The sequence below is a fragment of the Nannobrachium achirus genome (assembly GCF_963921795.1).
Source record: "Nannobrachium achirus genome assembly, chromosome: 19".
NCBI classification, from domain to species: domain Eukaryota; kingdom Metazoa; phylum Chordata; class Actinopteri; order Myctophiformes; family Myctophidae; genus Nannobrachium; species Nannobrachium achirus.
This window is the reverse complement of record NC_137826.1, coordinates 4,254,085-4,275,200: the sequence shown is the minus strand read 5'-3', so window position 1 is coordinate 4,275,200 and position 21,116 is coordinate 4,254,085. Positions and strand designations below refer to the sequence as shown.

At 43.8% G+C, this 21,116-nt stretch overlaps 1 protein-coding gene across 1 annotated transcript in view; it reads right to left on the bottom strand.

The window, feature by feature from the left end:
* LOC308305179 (F-BAR and double SH3 domains protein 2-like) overlaps positions 1 to 17,611 on the bottom strand; it is a 98,720-nt gene extending 81,109 nt beyond the window's left edge. Inside the window, exons 1-2 of the mRNA XM_080749885.1 lie at positions 17,284 to 17,611; positions 11,873 to 11,970 (exon numbers count right to left, since the gene is read on the bottom strand). Of these exons, the coding sequence (XP_080606011.1) occupies positions 11,873 to 11,970; positions 17,284 to 17,304 (119 nt within the window). The 5' untranslated portion in view covers positions 17,305 to 17,611. The remainder of the gene's footprint in view (positions 1 to 11,872; positions 11,971 to 17,283) is intronic.
* Positions 17,612 to 21,116: the final 3,505 nt, after the last annotated feature.

Below are 21,116 nucleotides of genomic sequence, written 5' to 3'. Positions count from 1 at the left end.
CTAGATATTTCGAGATGGGGGTCCGAGGCCAAATACATATAATTTTGGGGGTCCTTCACATGAAAAGGTTTGAGCACAACTGACATAGAAACAGGATTTGAAATATTCAAAGAGTTGCACAACTTTTCAAGATTTTTTCAAAAATAGCAGATCTACAAGCTCGAGTGCCGCGCTGCGAGCTTGTACATCTGCTAAATAGTTAAAGCACAAAATAACGCGTAGTAATGCGTTCCCAGTCTAAATGGTTAAACCCCCTCCCCCTATGAAGAACATTCATGGGGGGGGCCCGCAGTGAATCCTTGTACCCAGGGCCCAGGGTTTGGTGCGACACCCTTGCTCAGGCCTGAAACTAAACTACCAACGACCCTCGTGTCCTTCTGTGAGAAACTACATCTTTTCCTGCCAGCAAGAAAAATATCCAGAATTCTTTCACAAGAGTTCTTTTTTTTCTCCTCCTCTCTCTCTCTCTCTCTCTCTCTCTGTGTCATTCCTCAGCAGACTCTCACAGGCTTGGCCATGCCTCTTCCTGTGCCACTCTACTCTACATATGGATATTCTGAATCAAAAGTAAAAGCCCCGCACTGTAATAACAGCCTTTGTGAGCGTTATCTTTAGTCGTACCCACAAGCCGGGTATCAATAAAGATAATGTTTAGTCGCCCTTTTCTTCACGTCCGTGGCTACGGAAGTAAAAAGTCCCAGGGTGTTCATTTAAAGCTGCAATACGTAACTAACGTTCATGTTAAATGGTAAATGGTGCATTTGTATTGCGCCTTTATCCAAGGTGCTTTACATAGATTGTGCATTACATTCACCCATTCACACACCGATGGCGGAGGAAACCATGCAAGGCACCAACCTGCTCACAGGGAGAAAATAGGGGTTCAGAGTCTTTCTCAAGGACTTTTGCCCTTCGGGAACCCTCTGTGTTCTAATGACGGTTTCTCTACCCCCGAGCCCTTATTTTACGCGGGTTTCGATTTTCGAAAAAACCCAGGCCCCAGCGCTCAAACGTCAACAGAGAGCACGTTTGTGAAGGCCAGTGATTTCCATTTCTTTTAATTAATTGTACAACCTAGAGTTCAAGACTTTTAGAACAAAACATTTAAATTATTTGCTTTTCTATGCTAGCCCGCGTGGGTATCCCAAATATGGACATGCACAAGTCTTTCTCGAAGTGGACATTGATAGGCAACGGTTTGTGTTGTGTGTGTGACATGGACCTCCAGAACCAGGACGGCCTCTATAAGACCCTGTAGGGTGGATTCAAAGCGCATCTGCTGGTCACCGAGAGGAGGCATCAGAGGGACTGACTGAGACGCGGCGATGTTGTGCTGGATGCCGACCAACGAGAAGGGAAGACCTGGGGGTCTAAGTGGGGTTGCTGTGGCCGTGGGTCACAAGGTGTACTGTTTTGTAGTGTACAGCAGCAGAGACAACGACGTGAATCATTTCAAAGTGCATGTTTTCAACACAGTGTCTTTGTGCTGGGAGAAGTTGCCCCCAGTAACACCTGGAAGAGATGGACGTCCTCTTGAGGTTCCCTCCTCCAGGTTATACACAGCTGTGTTGATAGAAGATGTCATCTACATCTGGGGAGCGCATTCTCACGGCAACATGCTTTTTGATTTTGATGTCGACGCCCACAGATGGTGCCTGCCCAACGTTTCTGGGACCGTTCCAGAGTTGATGGAGGGTCACTCAGCCTGTGTCTTGGGGAAGGTCATTTTTGTCTATGGAAGATACAACTGGCTGTACAATCGGCTGTACAAGTTGGACACTACCACAATGGTCTGGTCTTTAATTAACACCAGAGGAACTCCTCCACCTGCTTCATACGGTCACTATTCCGCCATCATCGGGACAAAGATGTTTATATTTAATAATGGTGTGGGTACCATGTGGGGGTATCAGGACCTTAGCTTGTTTGACACAGAGACTAACTGCTGGCTGGCTTGCTGCCCAGAAGGATACTGGCGTCATTCAGGCTTTGCCCACAACGGAGAGCTGTACGTTTTGCGTAGTTTAAGGAACCAGAGTCCAGAGTTCAACAAACTCTGGAAATTCATTCCAGAGAGCCTCTCTTGGAAGAAGGTTGAGGCCAAGGGAAATTTCCCGTCTAACATTCGTTTCCATTGCATTGTGGGAGATCGTGTCTTTTTCTTTGGAGGATACCAAGCATCCCCCATGGAGGGTCATCACCTCTGTGTCTTAGACTTGAACCCTAATCTGAAGACGTTATGCAAGCTGGCCGTTTTTCAGTACGGTCTGGAGCAGTCACAGCTCCCACACAACATCCGGTGGGAACTGGTAGCCATGACAACCAACAGCAACAGATGAAGATGGCAGAAGAAAACGTCCTGGTTCAGAGTGATGCCATATAAGAACCATTTCTCGTTCCAAAAAAAGTGTTCAGACTGAAACGTTCTTTTTTTTTTTGGCTTTTATGCCTTCATCGGATAGTTCAGCAGACTGACAGGAAACGGGGGGAGAGATGGGGAGAGACACGCGGCAAAGGTCGCCCGGATCGGGAATCGAACCGGCGACACCGCCAGGCATCAATGCCCATATGGTATGCGCCCAGACCAGTAGGCCACTGGGCGCCCCTTGAAACGTTCTTTTAATGGTTATTTTGATCTGTCTATTTCAGTGAATTGGGCTTGTTTCTCTGTAAAAGTTGCTTGTAAATATTGGTAGTTTTGTGTGTGTGTGTGTGTGTGTGTGTGTGTGTGTGTGTGTGTGTGTGTGTGTGTGTGTGTGTGTGTGTGTGTGTGTGTGTGTGTGTGTGGCCAATAGTCACTTCTTTTGCCCTTGTTTTTCTTAAACCTGGACACGTGTTTCTCTCACACAATCTGGCAACACTGACAGAGAAGGTATTGAAGGTGTTTCTGAAACCGACTACGGTTCAGCTGCGCGCCGTCTCAGGCGACTTTGTGACGCGTGAGACACCGCCGAACGAGCGGTAGCGAGCGAGCCGGCGTGTAGCGAGCGAAGGTCGTGTTTGCGAAGGTCGCATGAGCTGACTCAGCGCCGTCCGAGTTATGTCACAATGTGGACAGAATAGTAAATATTGGACACAACGAGCGCTCCCTACCTCCGGCTCAGCCAATCAGAAGCTTCCACAGGGCGGATCTTAACTGTATCGTGGTGGGTATTAGAGACACATGTTGCCATCAGGGAGCGGCCTGTCACATGATCACTAGCCTGGCTCCAGCCAATAGACCCGCCCACTCTCTGAGTGAACTGCATCTCTTGGTCTGGATGTGTCATATGACGTGTCTCTTGCTACCGAAAGCTTCTCAAACCGACCGAAACCGACCAATGAAATCAATGCAATGCGGAGGGGGGGCGCGTCTAACTTTTGAAAATCAACAGAAACAGTGGAGGGAGGGGTGGCTGCGTGGCTCACCAGAGTTCTTAATTGCTCCCTTTGAACTTCAAAAGGGCTCCGAACTGCAGTCATTGATTGAGCCATACAAGTGTTGAATAGCTCGTTAGTGATTTCTCTCTAATCAATGAAACATCAAAGACAATGACCTGTTTGGTGCATGTCATTGAGGGGAGGGGGAGGAGGGAATGTTTTGTGTGCAAAAGTCAAACACAACCCCTCCCACCAGATCTCTTGTGATTGGGAATTTCAAATTTGAAATCCCCTCCCCTTTTCAATCAAATAGAATGGAGACAGGTTCAGACTCAAGCCCCAGCGTAGAGACTGAAATCAGGCTACATGATCACTATCCTGCCTGGCAACAGAGACGCCGCTGGGCTGTGAGGGAATTACACTGTACTAGTCCTTTAAAGCTTCATGGCTGCAGGCATGTCGTAGCGTAAGGCTATGTTCTGCTCTATGAGGGAAGGGGAAATGCTTCCCTTTAAATCACATCTGTTATTCTCCATAGAATAACATTGGATCATCTAAAAGTTCATGCTAAACCCTAAACCCCAAAACTTATTTTCCTTTTTTTGAGTGGTGGCAAACCGCTCCATAGAGTGGCTGTGCGTGTGTCTGTAGCCTTTTTCCTCAGCGTTTTGCCATAGCAAAATATGTGTACGTAGCATCATGTTTGTCTAGTGATGTCACATGTCGTATGTCTGTAGCCTTTTTCCTCAGCGTTTTGCCATAGCAAAACATGTGTGTGTGTGTGTGTGTGTAGCATAGCCTGTACATCCTAGACTCAAATCCTGGTCTGAAGACGTTATGCAAGCGCGACCACCGCTCACTTCACATTGGGTGTGATTTTTTTTTTATATATTTTGAAAAACATTTTTTAAATAGTTAAAATAGCTGATCTACAAGCTCACAACGTGTTGATGTAGACGTGACTAGGAGGGCCATAATATACCACGAGGGATTCACTGGTCTGCACATAGAATAATCCAAGTGAAGCAGAGACGGGGTCAATGACCTGGTAGGATAAACCTCTGCGCAGCGGGATTGCTCTCAGGTCATTAAATCATGTCAGGACTGGCCTAACGTACCATCATGCTCTAGCGTTACGTCTGCCTCTCGACTCTGAGCCTGAGCTTGTGCTCCTTCTTTTACCTCCTTTCTCTCTGGGGCCTTTTCCACCGGCAAAGAACCGGTTCCGGTTCTTTCTCCCGCCTATGGGATGAACCAGAGGTGAGCTTTTCCACCGAAAACCGGAGTTGGTTCCGAACCGTAAAAGTTGGTTCGGAACCGGAACCACAAAATCCTTGGTTTTCTGGTTCAATCTGGTGGAAACGCAAGCCGGTTCACAAGAACGAACCAAGGTTCCCAAGAAAGTTGAACCGGCACTGGTTCTGGAACCGGTTCTTTGCCGGTGGAAAAGGCCCATTTGTGTTCCCTATAGCAGGGGTTTTCAAAGTGGGTGACGGGGCACCCTGGGGTGCCGCGACGGCAGTCCAGGGGTGCCGCGAGATCATTTGATAGTATTTGGAATTCATTTGGACACTTGAAAAAAATATTTAGTATCATTTTAAACTTGAAGTACAAAGTTATTTTCAGTCAGTTCTAACCAAAATGGCTAGTATCTCAACGTTTTCCTCGCAACATAATCACAAAAATATCGTCACTGTCGGGCAGAAACCTCGTATCTCCAAGTTTCAAATGTGTAAGTCTTTGGGTAAAGCAAAGCCCTGCTTCATCATACAAGACTGTCGCACAAAACTAGTGAAAACAGCCGATAATGTGTGCTTGTAGATCTGCTGTTTTCACTAGTTTAGTACATGTTATAGATGATAAATACAAAACTAAAGGTTTTGGACATACAAGGTTTCCACCCCACATTGACGATATGCGGGAGTGAAAATTATAATGTAGGGGTGCCTCGGATTAAAAAAAATATTTATGGGGTGCCCTGAGACAAAAAAGTTTGGGAACCCCTGCCCTATAGCACTGGTTCTCAAACCTTTTCATTTCAAGGACCCCCAAATTGACACGTATTAGCCCGCGGACCCACATTTGAAAAGATATGCCAGGGATCCCCATATAAGAGAAGATCTTTATGGCTCTATGGGTCTGTTTCCCAAGCACTGGTTCGGGACCCATTTGTGGGTAGCGGACACATTTTTATGGGTCCATTAAAAAAAAACATTCCCACATAAAAGCTAAATCTTTCATGGTTAAAAAAATTCAATGAAGTCATTTCATGAATGAATAGAAGCAAAATCTAAGAAATTCCATAAATTAGAAAACAAATGTTTAATAAGTGACAATAGACGATCTACAAGCTCGCAACGCGGCACGAAGCAATGCGTTTTGAGCTTGCAGATTTGCTGTTTTCACTAGTTTGGGTCCCGGGCGAATATCTTTTTTTTTTTCTCTCTCTTTTGGATCTCTGCCCTATAGACTCGTGTTTCTCAAACATTTTCATGTCATGGACCTCCAAATTGAGATGTATTCTTTGGCCGCGGACCCCCATCTGAAAAGATTCTGTGCCAGCCAGGGGGACCCCCATGAGAAATGTACTGTCAACATTTTTCAAGATATGTCAACGTTTCCCCAAAGATAGCATATCTACAAGCGAGGCGCATCACCAGGCGCTGTGACCTGGTAGAAAAAGTTAAATAAGTGTTTCTCATTTTGCTGGCCCAGTGGCCACCATTAGCCTTATTCACGGCCCGCCCACTCAGCATCCCCCGGGTGCTGAAGTCACATTTTGAAGGGGAAAATCCTACTATAGCCTATAGAGTTAACACAGAAATCGCAAATTTAATGCAATTTCCGAATAGTAAAGTATAAAATACGGCTAGCATGATCAAGAACACAAGATAGTAAAAGGCACAAAGCATTATAATTTACTTTACCGTTCGAAATAATGATTTGTTGGCTTTAAGTCCAGCTATTTCTGTTATAGTTTCCCCTTCTAAATTGATGTCAGCACCCGGGGGATGCTGAGAAATTTGCTGAGTGGGCGGGCCGTGAATAAGGCTTATTGCATCCCTTTTCTGAGGACACCCTAGCCTAAAATAGCAGATCTACAAGCTGCGAGACGTTGTGAGTGAAAGGTCAAGTGAAAGGTCAAGTATTGACGGTTTAAGTGGTTAAATGTCTGAAAATACACATTAACATGATTCCAACTACACTGATGATAGTGCTGCCAAACAAGTCTATGAAGCTATCTATGAAACACACACACACACACACACACACACACACACACACACACACACACACACACACACACACACACACACACACACACACACACACACACACACACACACACACACACACACACACACACACACACACACACACTCTCTCTCTCAAACTATGGGTCGCAAGTCTCTTGACCCAAAGTGGGGTCGTGGGAAGGTGCTGTTGGGGTCGCGAATTGACAACCAAAAAAAGAAGAAACATCTTTTTTTATCAAGAAACTGTAAAGAAAGAGGAAGAAAAAAAGGGAAGGTCGTTGCAACCAACGTGAACTTTCTCACACACGCACGCACTCACACACTCACACACACACACACACACACACACACACACACACACACACACACACACACACACACACACACACACACACACACACACACACACACACACACACACACACACACCCCCACACACACACACACACACACACACACACACACACACACACACACACACACACACAGGTCCGCCTCTTGTGTTGCACGCAGCAAGCAACAACACAAGACACACACAAGCAGCTAGGCTGAGGCACACACAAACTGATTTAGCTCAGCTGTTCATAAACGATTTACTCTGGAATTTTGTTCAATGTGAGCTGTGGTGGTTTTTGAGCGGTGGTCACAACGCTCCTATACGTGGCCGTGTGTGTGGGTCTGTCTGTCTGTCTGTCTGTCTGTCTGTCTGTATGCGTGTCTGTCTGTATGTAGCCTGTATGTAGTACCTTTTGTGACCACACATGTTAAGGGAGGGGCGCTGTTGTTCAGGCCAGGCCAGACACCCACCCACCCACACACCCACACACACACACACACACACACACACACACACACACACACACACACACACACACACACACACACACACACACACACACACACACACAAAATATATATATATTTGTTTTGCTGTTGCGCAGCCTCCACGACCACCGCTCAGTTCACACGGGTGTGATTTTTTTACTCCGGGAGCGAGAAGGTATAAGTGACGGATCCATGTCGTTACATCTGTACCCTCGCTGAGTTAGATTTAGACCGCGATGTAGCGTTAGCGAGCCCTCAGAGAGATCATTCTCAACCAGTGAACCAGACTAGCTACCAACAGCTCCGCGATGGAGAAAAAGTCACGTCGGATCAAGGAATGTTCTGTGGTTCTTGCAAGTTGCAACATAAAGTATATCAAGCTAAATGCATCAGTTTACATGGGTGTACAGAACCACCTCCATAGCTCAGGCCTTTGACTTTAATGCTTGTCCTGTTTCCCGGGACAAGTAATAAATCCTTCCGGACAAGTTCATTGAAAATGTACTTGTCCGTTGGACAAGTGGCTCTTGGTTTCACTTTTTCTGTGGCGCTCCTAGCAGCTTTGTGCTGTATGCAGACTATGGACTGCCCAATGCCCATACTATGGAGTGGAGGGAGCAATGGGGGGTCATTAGCAGTCCTTTTGTTATTTACTCTATTTCAATGTCTGACTCCTATGCAGCATTTAAGAGAGAAATTACTGTCTCTTTTTTAAATGGACAAGTGATGTTTGTATGCTTGTCCAAAGGACAAGTGCCTCAAAAAGTTAACGTCAAGCCCTGATAGCTTGTTATCGTAGCGTTTTACTGCCCGTGTGTGTATATATTTTATTTTGATTGTATTATATTTATTGATTGTATTGTAGGTGTGTACACTTGCTTTGGCAATGTAAACGTAATGTAATTGTGTGTGTATGGGGTCGTGGTATAAAAAAGTTTGAGAAGCCCCGGTGTATAGTGTTTAAGTGTTTGAGGACACAGTGCCTCCCCCGTTGAACAATTCAAGGTAGTCTAGTCAGGACATCTGGAGGCCCTCCCATCCGTGTTCCTCACTTCCAGCTGCTTGGGGGCTCCAGATCACAGCTCTACTGCCACCAACCAACCAACCACACACACAGGAAGTTGGGAGCCAATGGTCCGTCGACTTAACCCAAGACTATACCGGCTGAAAACACAACCGTCACGCCATCTGGTAATAATGTCTACCTTTTGGCGTCGGCGCACACTGTCCATTTCTGCTGTGGTGGTAAATGGCCTAACCCTTTCAAATTTCAAGGTCTCCCCTTAACTCTGACAGTGTACAAATGGAACCAAATGAACCCTAACGGGTTCATTTGGTTCCATTTGTACACTGTCAGAGTTACAGACTTGTATGGGTCAATTTAGACCCCACTAAAGGAACCCACAGAGTCACTGGAATCCACTTTGAGAACCACTGGCCTATACTGTGGGATACATACGGTGAGTTTGCACCCAAAGTGAGTTTGAAAACATGACCGACGACAAAACGACTTCCGGCAATACAGCACTGTGCGAACACTGCAGCAACATTTGTGAACTGTTGTGAAAAAGAATGAATTGGTTACACAATGGAATACAACCACCCTAAGGACTACTAATCATTCTGTATACCGAGTAGACCTCAGATATAGACCTACTGCACATATAAAGACCGGAGCTGCTACCTTTTAACACATTTGAAATCTGAGACTTTTGTACTATTTACTGTAAATAGTTTGTTTCAAAAAGCTGTATACACTTGCCAACATGTATAGGCCTATATAACGTTGCAATGTGACATATCTCTGTTTAACACAATGCTACACCCTCCAACGATACATTCCCCAATTATTTTCTTAAATAGTTTCAAGTTCAGCACAATGACAGCCCACTCCTCCCTGTGGATATTCCCTGACCCACTAGCTCAGGGGTCTTCAACAGGGGGTCCGGGACCCCTAGGGGGTCCTCAGAGCTACTACAGGGGGGTACCAAATCTTCTTGTGATAGGATAATTATTTCAAGTGAACAACTTGAACCCTCGCATCCCTATTCTGAAGAGAACTTTAGTCAAAAATAGCAGCTCTCAACGCCTCGCAGCGCGAGGCGTTGAGAGCTTGTAGATCAGCTATTTTTGGCAAATAGGTTTGGTGTAGAGGTAAAAAAAGAGCAGACAAAGTATGAAGTGAAAGGTAAAATGTACTAAGTGGTTAAATGTCTGGGGGGAAAAACACGAATCCAACATAGACCAATGACAGTGCTGATAAAGCAGGGGGTCCCTGCTTTTATCTCCCTCTCTGCTAAGGGGTCCTTGGCCTGAAAACATTGAAGACCCCTGCTCAAGCTGATTCTCAACCTTTTCAGGTCGTGACCCTCCCAGAATCATATTTGAACTGGGGACCCCTCACACTGACAGGCACTTGGAAGTGTAGGAGTTGAGGCATTACATTTCGTTTGACTCGGTTCAACAGATATATTGTGAAAACAGCTGATCTACAAGCTTACAACGCCTCACAATGCGAGGAGTTGTGAGCTTGTAGATCAGCTATTTAATTATATATTTTTTTTACCTCTTTCTTACATAATTTGACAATTTGGCCAATGTTTCACCAGTTTTTATAGTTTGTTGATTACTTTTGATGCAGTAATTGTCATTTCCTTTCGACTTTTTTTCAGGTGTAAAAAGGTCCTAAAATTCCTTTCAGTGATTGTGTTTAATTCAAATACAAATATAATTGGTACATTTTCCATACATTCTTCCTCACTAGAATGTGTGCTGACCATATAAGGACTTCCACCATGGCCCGATTGGCCCGTGTTACGAGCATAGCTAGATTCGGTTTTCAGAGGTGGCCAGCCAGTCCTCGACCAATCAGGGTAGAGTATGGCCGTAGTTATGTTATGATGTTTAGTTATGATGGTCAAAATAAAAGTGTTGAGAACCACAGTCGCTCTGAATTAAGAACGTCTGCTAAATGCCTAGATTGTAAACTACTGAACTCATAAAATACCACAGTCTCGTAGTAAATCAGTATCATACATATCCTGAAGCTGGAGACGTAGGCCTACCGATATTCAGTGATTGGGTCTAATGATCAAAACGAGAACATTATAATGGTGTAAAAAATAAAATAAAAAAATCCACGCTGTAAGGCCAGTGAGGGACAAGAAGACCCCCGGCCAGGGGTGGGCAATATGGAAAAATATCATATCACAATATTTTCCCAAGCTGTATCATGATACACGATTTTATCACGATTCCTTTTCACGTTGGTTTTGATGGTTATTTTTCAAGTTGGTAGACTCTCTGGGTTCCTTTTTGGGAGGTCTAAATTGAACTTCACAAGTATGTAACTCTGACAGTATACAAATGAAACCATACGGGTCCATTTGGTTTCATTTGTATACTGTCAGAGTTAAGTGGAGACCTTGACATTTTAAAGTTTGAGAACTATACTGATTTAGACTAAAATGCATCTTTAAATTGAATTCTGCAATGAATCTCTGTATTAAAGATTAATACGATATATACGATATCTCTGAAAAGGCATATCGTGGAGACATTGTATCGTCGACTCTCAACGATAACTATCACCATATCGCCCACCCCTACCCCCGGCCACTTTCATTATCACTGAATACACCTTTAAACTGTTATAATGTGGGGACAGAGATCATGGGGGTCCTGGAAGCACTGCTCTAGGTCAATGACTGTCAAAGAGGTGTCCAGTGGGGACCCCCAGGGGTCCCTGAAAGGGTTCCAGGGTGTCCCAGGCTGCATTAGTTCATTTAGCATGCAAAGAACCTGTTTAACCGCTTTATGCTCATGTCATAGTGTGGCTATTCGAAAATAGCCAATCTACAAGCTCACAATGAATGCATCTTTTACTCCACTACGTTTATTTGAAAACTTTAATTACTGGTTACTTTGTAGATTTTGATTATTATTACAAAACATACATTAACCACTTCAGCCCTACAGACATTTCGGCCATTTGAAAAGAATAAGCCGATCTACAAGCTTACAATGCGTCGCGATGCGACCCCTGCTCTATAGGTTCTCACCCGTGTTGCCATGTGCGCTTATTAGAAGCAAATTTGAGCTTTCATTTTGCTTATTTGGGCTTATTTGGGCTTGCTTCCTAATGTCGTTTCTAATGTCTTTGTCTGCAGACCAGGGACCCCCATACAAGATCTACGTTGTTTAAAATGATTAAAAAATATCCCAAATTTTGACTCATTTTCTTCAATATAAATATTTGGGGGGAATAGCAGATCTACGACTAAAAGGTCACAACACGCCACGATGGGACGTGTTTTGAGCTTGTAGATCGGCTATTTTCAATTAGCCGATGTATATAGGTTTAAAGGTCTCATGTAACCTTGTCGCTTCTTTTGGGCTTATTTTCATAGACCTGGTTGCTTGTTTCTCACCTGAGATCCTCCAAGAGATCACATTCTGTCTGGTGTTTGACGTGTAGCCTGCCCAACTGCTCGGCGTGAATGTGTTTCAACTCCTGGGTCACTCGGACCTGAGCGGAGAGGAAAGGACAAGAAATTAAAATCTGATACAATGACGGAGAGCCTTATAAAAGAAAATCCTGTTGAATTGTTAATACAGAGATTCATTGTAGAATTCATTTAAACCTGCATTCTGGTCTAAATCAGTAGGTCCCCATTCTGACAGTTTGTAAGGGTCCATTTGGTTTCATTTGTAAACTGTCAGAGTTACATACTTGTAAGGGTCAATTTAGACCTCCGAAAAGGAACCGGGAGAGTCCCTGGACCCCACTTTGAGGACCACTGGTCTAAAATGGTCTGTTACTCCTTAGTTTGTGTTACCTTGTAGGTGGTTGTACTGTTAAGTAACTTGAAAAATAACCATAAAGACCAACAAGAAAAAGAAACGTGATAAGATCCTGTATCATGATGATACCGCTTGGAAGAATATCGTGATATTGTATTTTTCCATATCGCCCAACCCTACCTACGACAGAGTGCTTTTTCAGCTGAGGCTAGCAGCATTAATGACATGTAGCAGGCAGCTCAGCTAATCAGTTCCAATCGTTAGCGAGCCAGCAGCCTTTCCCAGGTAAAGCGCTGGTCCCTGGAGGGTTCTGTGGAAATAGCTTGAACAGCCTCTCTGGACTCTGGACTGACTGACTCCTAATTGGCTATATGTATGGAGAGTTGCGTGATGACTCCTGCAGTGTCACTGCTGCTAATTGGGAGTTTGGTCAACTGGAAAACCACGGTCAAGGTTGAAATGTAAGCATACATTTGTAAACGTATTCACTTTGGTGAGTGAGTGGGATATATATTTTTTTAAATGGTTTAAAACAGTGTTTCTCAAACTTTCAAATTTCAAGGTCTCCCCTTAACTCTGGCAGTGTACAAGGGTCTATTTGGTTCCATTTGTATACTGTCAGAATTACAGACCTCTATGGGTCAATTTGGAACCCTCTAAAGCTGTGGTTCTCAAACTTGGGGACACCACTAAAAAAAAGTCTCACTCAACGGTAAACAAACCTACATAAGTGTATACAGGGTATCTGCACATTTATAAAGTGACAATTTAAGGACTTTCAAGACCGTTTTAATACCAAACGGACCAAACTGTCAAATATTAAGTAAGCAAGAGGCAGACTTGTGAAAATAGCCGATCTACATGCTCACAACGCCTCGCACTGCGAGGCGTTGTGAGCATGTAGATCGGCTATTTTCACAATATTTATCTGTGGAACCGAGTCACATTAAATGTAATACCTACAATTCCAAGTGCTTGTCAGGGAGAGGGTCCCCAGTTAAAATATGGTTATTTGGGGGGTCACGGCCTGAACAGGTTGAGAACCACTGCTCTAAAGGAACCCACAGAGTCCCTGGAATCCACTTTGAGAACCACTGGCTTAAAAACACGTTGTCTCAAATCACGATGACGACACAGCTTCTGGAGTCCTTCCGGTTGCGTCTTTCTGACATTACTTAGTCTGGGATCACTTAACTTTTCGGGCTTGTAACCGCTCTGGAGCGGAAACCCCAAAACGTCATGTTGTAGTACTCAAAGGACTACAATTTGTCCGGAACTATCCACCGGAAACAGTTTTAACCCAAAATAATTCCCCTGTGCTCAAGGACATACTTTTAGGGCCTACCTAATAAACTCCTTGATGCGGAGTAGTTTTGCTTTTGAAAAATGTGTTTGGTATGTGCATCTTTTAGTCCAAATCGTAGCGACTGGAAAGACTACACTAGGCTACTCGAGCATTTTAATAGGGATTGGGGAAACAAACGGAGGGAACCAATCACCAAATCAGAGCGACGCCAGTCACGCCACTTCTTCTAGTGGTTTCCGCGTTAGGCGGAAACCAAGCGGCCTGTTGTGAACGAACACCAGGCTTTTCCCCAGAAAGCCTGGTAGGCGAGGTTAGACATTACTAAACCTGAACTTCTCAAAGTGTCAACCAACCCCCTGAGGGAGGGAAGGAGGGAGGGAGGGCCTTTAGTGGGCTGCATTTCTGTGGCTTTAATTGTTTTGCTGTAAAACCATTATACCAGCATACAAATTATTCTGCCTTATGGAAGTGACACGGGGACACCAAAACGCCCAATTAGTCTTACAACAATCTTTGTGCTTCCTCCAATTCAAGACGTGTTTATTATAGATCACGCTTGAGAGATGCAAGAGCAAACATTTGGCGTGGCGCACAAAAAGACAACAACCGTTTTGAAACGGAATGATTGTTCTTGCATAGAGGTTACGTTCGGACACCAAAATGCCAACATTATAGAAGTGATGGCGAGTGGGATTCTTCAATTATTCAACACTGTAGAACTAGACGCACGATTATAAGGATACCTCACACAGTACATGTATAGCAAGCTGTCACATTAGGGCAGTGTTTCTCAACCTTTTTTTCTGCATGGGCACACTTTTCATGTCCACAAGAATCCATGGGCACACCAACATAATACGGGGGTGTAAATATCGTCACTGTCGGGAAGAAACCTTGTATCTCCAAGTTTCAAATTTGTATGTTTCTTCGCAAAGTAAAGCCCTGCTTCATCATACAAGGCTGTCGCACAACAGTAGTGAAAACAGCAGATCTACAAGCACACAACGCCTCGCACCGATCGGCTGTTTTCACTAGTTTAAATCATTTTTAAAATGATAAATACAATACTTGCTTTCAAGCAGTTTCAAGGGGCACACTTGACCCTTCTCAGGGGCACACCAAAGGTCCCCAGGCACAGTGGTTGAGAGACACATGCATTAGGGCAGGGTTCCCCAATTAGTTTTCCCCAAGGGCCGAATTATGTCTAGGGTACCAAGCCGAGGGCCACAACATTGCAGGGGGCGATGGTGGCGTTCCCGCTACTCCAGTGACAGTTCAGATATCGTCTTTGTCGGGTGAAAATCTTGTATGTTCGTTTTGCATTAAACGAGTGAAAACAGCCGATCTACAAGCACACAACGCCTCGCACCGCCAGGCGTTGTGTGCTTGTAGATCTGCTGCTTGTAGATCTGCTGTTTTCACAACTTTTGTGCGAAGGCCTTGTATGATGAAGCAGGGCTTTACTTTGCGATGAACGTACAAATTTGGAGATACAAGGTTTCCACACGACAACGACGATATACTAGTGTTGTTGCTGCTCTTATACCACCATTATTACTGGGGTTGGTGGGGTCCTGACAGTAGCCCCCTGCGGGCCGCAAATGGCCTGCGGGCCGCCTATTGCGGAACCCTGCATTAGGGGACCCCTCTATCATGTAAAACTGTTCAATATCACGTCAAAGCGGCTTAAATCGACTGGACTGAGGCAACATTGTTTATGTTACTCTGCTAGTAATCTGACATTCATTAAGGACACCGACATTACACAATTTTGGAGTTTCCATCTCTGGCTCACATGGTCTGCTCTCAGTCATTCGAACCATGTTTAGTGAATAACCAGGATATAAAGCAAATCATCGCTTATTTCTGCTCTTAAATGCTATGTGGATGTGGAACTATCTTTCTGCAAATACTAGCAAAGGGCATCTACCTGACACTGTTCATCAAACACTGCAGAATAGGCCTGATATTTAATTTGTTGGAAAGACCTATAGCATAAAGCAGAGGTCTTCAACAGGGGGTCCGGGACCCCTAGGGGGTCCTCAGAGTTACTACAGGGGGTCCTCCAAATCATTGTGATAGAAAGAAGGAAAAAAATCTCCTTTTTAACCAGATTCTTAACCAGATTCTGAGAACTTTTGCCAAAAATAGCTGATCTACAAGCTGCGAGGCGTTGTGAGCTTGTAGATCAGCTATTTTTGGCAAAGAGGTTTGGTGTAGAGGGGAGAAGTATTTACGGTTCAAGTGGTTAAATATCTCAAAACAAAAATTGACATGAATCCAAAATACACTAATGATTGTGCTGTCAAACAATGAAACGATATGGAATCTATGACAAGTTTGTGGGGGGTCCCTGCTTCATCTCTCTCTGAACTAAGGGGTCCTTGGCCTGAAAACGTTGAAGACCCCTGGCATAAAGGATTATCTGGGAGTCTCAACCAGAATAGTCATTCCATCATCTTAGATGGTTGAGATAATACGTCTTGTCCATAATGAACCTAAATGATTTACTAATTAAAGCAGAAGTTCACATTATGTCTGGGACTGGCCTATGATTAGATTAGTTCAGATTACTTTCTCGTGAGTACGCATCCATGGCTGGCAATGTAGCCTAGAATGATCCTACCATAACAAAAACATTTTTTGAATGTTGTTTTCAGCGACATATAGGATCAACAGTTTCTCTAACCAACTAGTAAGGCTATTGAATACTATCAATAGCACATTCATGAAGTGTGTTGTGATGATCAAACACATTCCCCCCCCCCAACAATACAATTCGAGTATTCGTAGATCCAAAACAGTACACACCAACACTACTTCAGGCGTGAAAAATGGGGGCCTGGCATTTAAATCAGTCATACTTCACAGTATGTACATTCGTGCTCCAACCTGGAACATAGCATTTTCAAAGAGAGATTGCTGTGATATAGGCTTATATAATTCGCCAGAATTTCAAATGTCAATTCCTGCAAAGCGGGCAGATGTTTAACATAAATGTAAATTAAACACGTCTAATCCATATTATAGATGCATTTTACGGGGTAAAAACAAAAAGACAAATCCTCCTATCCTGTCTCCTTCCAACAAAGCAACTCAGTGAGGTCCTGGAGACACACACAGACGGCCAACAGCAGCGATGGTTGAGCCGTGTTTTTGAAATACGATCCCGTATAAACATTTTCGCACACAGCACCAACACTTGATCTTAAAAGATCCGACCACTCTGTCTAAACGCGGGGGAAAAGTCCACTTCTTTAAACGTTCGGATCTTTTATAGCTTTTGCAGGGCAAGAAGCCACGCAAACACTTTGATCACATTACACCGTTGCTTCCTTTACTTTAACGACTCTCCCCCTAAAAAACACTGATCAGTACACACACACACACACACACGGGACGTCTTTCAAAAATGTTCTTTACTTCAAAGCTATGATGATCAGCGAAGGAAAATCATGCAACGGGGATCGGTTGGGGGGGAGTAGGAGAAAGAAAAACAACAATAATATGCAGTGCAAAAAAAAGGCTACCATCCGATCCAACCAACCACGCGAACCTATTCAACTTTAAACAAGTTGCTCGGGTAACAAAACATTTTTTCTCCCCCCGACGATTAAATATGCAGCAGCGTTTTTTTCGTACATCGAGACATCGATCGCAGGGCTTTTATATTATCCCAGCAGAATGAGACACAAATACTAGGCAGACAGACAGAGAGACAGACAAGCTTACCTTCCTCGGTGGGGGTTGCATTTCTAATGTGTTCACATAAAGAACAAAACAAAATTAACCAGCAAAAAAAAAGACGAAAGTTTAATCCGGATGGGGGAAACTTCTTTAGCGTGCGAAGGTTTTTTTTCTCTCTCTCTCTCTCTCTCTCTTTCCTTCCTAACCAGATGGTGATGATGATAAGTAACGGGACGGGGCTGGCTGTGTTGTGCCTTTCCTTGGATCAAGCGGCCATGACGAGCCGACCCGTTGGAGGATCTTTCAGCAGCGTCCCTGCCCTGGCTGCCAGTGAGTGCTCTAGTCCTGTGTAACAACACAACACACACACACTGGCCCCGGGGCGACGAAAAAGCTCTCCAGCTCAACTTCACCATTCACAGCACAGAGCAGAGGAGAGGAGAGGAGAGGAGAGCAGAGCGGGGTTTCCGGTGGAACAGAGAGAGGAGAGAGGAGAGGAGGAGAGCAGCGGCGTCAGTTCAGAAAAGGCTAAGGTATGGCAACATGACTGGTGAGAGCGCGCGTGCAAGACACCAGTCATGTTGCCATACCTTGAGCGACAGGCACGATTATGATACATTAATTGTTTTCCCCCTGTAGCAAAAGGTATATGGCAGCTGCCATAGCTTGCCATACCCCAATTGACGCCCCTGGAGGAGAGGAGGGGGGGATGAGGATGATGAGGAGGACTGGATGAGGAGGAGGAGGCGTGCTCGTTTTTGCCAACGGGTCTGAGGCCCTAAGCTAGATGCAGAATAGAAAGTCATACATTTAGAGTGAACATTTTTAACTCAATTCTTTGCTTCTATGGGTCCCTGGAACGTTGTCATGTCAAGGACCCCCAAAAGGATATGTATTTGTCCTCAGGCCCCCGAACAAAACATTTTTGAGATGTGGACACAAATACATATCATTTTGGGGGTCCTTGGCATGACAAAGTTTGAGAACCAGCAACATATTTCTTTTTTTTTTATATTATTTTTTTTTTCCAGAAAACTTTTAGGATTTAGAAGACATTATTTTGTAGAATCGGCCTATGTAAGTGGTTCTCAAACTTCGTCATGTCAAGGACCCCCAAAATGATATGTATTTTGTTCCAGGGACCCCTAGAATGTTCACTCTAAATGTGGGTCTATTCTGCATCTAGCTTAAGGCCTCAGACCCGTTGGCAAACGCCAGGTCGTGAGGATGAGGAGGAGGAGGAGGAAGAGGGTGGCGATGTAGCCCTGAAACATGACGGTCGTATCTCACGATATGGATCGACCTCAACCTGGTGTTAGCAGTTGAGCCAATTTGCCACGTTCGTCCACACACACGTTCTGATTTCAAAAATAAAGTGCTCACTAAAAGTTCACGTGGTACGCTTACGCAGAATTACCCTTCTCTTCCGTATTGTTTAATAAAATGTGTTCTAATCCGATCGATCTTCCTTTTTTTAAGGTGTACTGTAAAGTATCAGAGTGCAGTACACCTCCCAACCGATGTGGTCGCGTAGTTGAGAAATCCGAGAAAATGACTGCCGATCGGATTAAAATGCTTCTTATTAAACAATACGGAAAATACGGGTAATTCTGCTTAAGCGTTTCACATTGTGACATCCGTGAGCCTTGGGTAAGCACTTTATCTTTTTAAATCTGAACGTTTGTGTAGACGAACCTCGCAATTTGGCTAAACTGCTCAAAACCACCTTGAGATGGATCCATGACGGTCTTGAGACAGGGCTATGAGGAAATGCATGAACAAAAAAAAAAAGAAAAACCCTGCATGGGAATTGGGAAATCAACGGAGCCCTCTAGCGGCCGTATTGAAGAAATGCAAATGGGAATTAAAAATAAGTAAATAAAATACCTATACTTTTTCGAAAATAACAGAACTGTCTACAAGCCTACGACGCAGTGTGAGCTTGTAGGTCTCCCATTCTGAGCAGAAATGAGGCCTGGAAATCTGGATACCCTGGATTCAACAACGGCGCCTTCTAGCGGCTATGTCCAGGAAATATATTGGGAATACAAATCATGGAATTGAAGTGATCCAGCGGCCTCTAGTGGCCAACTATGGATTAATGGGGGGATTACACCCTGACCCCTGGCCTGCACATCTGTGTGCACGCGGTTCTCAGCGAGTTATTATTATTATCTCCTTCTCTTCCTGGATAATGTAAATGATGGCGTACATTATAATATCATATCATATTATATATTACATCCTAATGGAGCATACCCTGACCTCTCTTCCTGCCCGGGCATGTTCAGTTCAACCAATGCTCTTTTGGGATTAATAATGACTCCTGCTTGACTGTGACACATGTACACATGGACAGATAGGCTACCTACAGTACACTACAGCACCATAAAGATGTTATGAGAGACTGCTTCATTATTTTAATGCATTTTTATGTTGATATAGACTACTGTAGGGCTATATCCACTCAGTGTTTGGAGACTGTAGGGACATGAATGACGTCAGTTTTCATATTACATCAGCAAAATGTATCATTATATATCATTTCTGTCAGATGGAAACTTGGAAACTGTATGTCCAAACCGTTTTTTGTTATTATTATTTTATTATTATTATTTAATAGCTAGAAAGATGCAATTGGAAATTGCAAATTTCGCAAATGAATTTCGTCTTGCCATTAGAATTTTCCCCATTCAAGTCAATGGGGAAAATGAATTCACTAATAAATTAATGGCCATATCATATATGGAGATCTCTGTGTCAGTCCATGTCCCTTTTATGCCCATATATGGAGATCCCTGTCATCAATATTAAGCCCATATATTGGAAAGCTAGAAGAGGGTCATGTGAGAATTGGTGGAGGTTGTGGTTTGGCAGGCATGGAGCGTGTGTGCAAAAGTTGGCATGGATCGGGGCAACGGTTGCGGAGATATGAGCAGGGCAAAAGTGTGACGTGTGACAGACTGACTGACAGACTGACGGACAGACAGCTGGTCGAGGTTTTGATAGTAACTGCGACCTGACGGTCGCAATAACTTTGGTAGCTTTTGGAAAGTGGCTGTAAGCAGGCCTATTTTCACTTGTCACTACTGCCAGTTCACTTAACCCTGAATTTGAAAACTCATCTTTCAGGAGGCCAGAGGCGGAGGTAGTTATCACTTCAATAGACAGGCGAGAAGTGAGCACCCCCCCCCCCCCCCTTTTACCTTGGCTTAGCCCCACCCCCTTGTTTCCCCTACCCTGTACATATAGTGTTTTTATAACTGCGATGATATTTGAATGTTGTTGATTTTTGGTTGCTATATTGTTATGTCCATGAATTGAATACCAAGGACCGTAAAAGGACTTATTTGGGGTGTTCCTTTTAGGCAGGGTGTTTAACTGTACTTGTACTGTATTACATTTTTTATTGTATTGACTTGTACTGTTCTACATTTTTGGCTAATAAAATATTCAATCAATAATCAAACCTGATGCATCTAATGCTTGAGGTTAAACCCAAGAATTTTTTAGAAGAATCATTTGTCCCAAATTCAGATTTTATGCTACGAGCGGAGCAATTCCTTGGTCACATCATTTGTTTGAGGTCAGACATTATAGTCTGGATCACCCCAAAGACCTACTTCATATGGGCTGTTAACATTAGTAAAAATGACGTTGACACAAACTGACATTATTGCTGCTAAAGAAACTCAACGCCTTTTGTGGAAAGATTTTAATATTTTTTTAATTTTATTTTCAACATAGTACAGTAAATATTATACAGGTACAAACTTGCCATACTTCTGTCACCGGCTTCACTAACTGATAGTCATGTACAATACTTAAAACGAAAAAAAACCAAAACAAAAAACAAATGTACACTTCAGAAACACAAA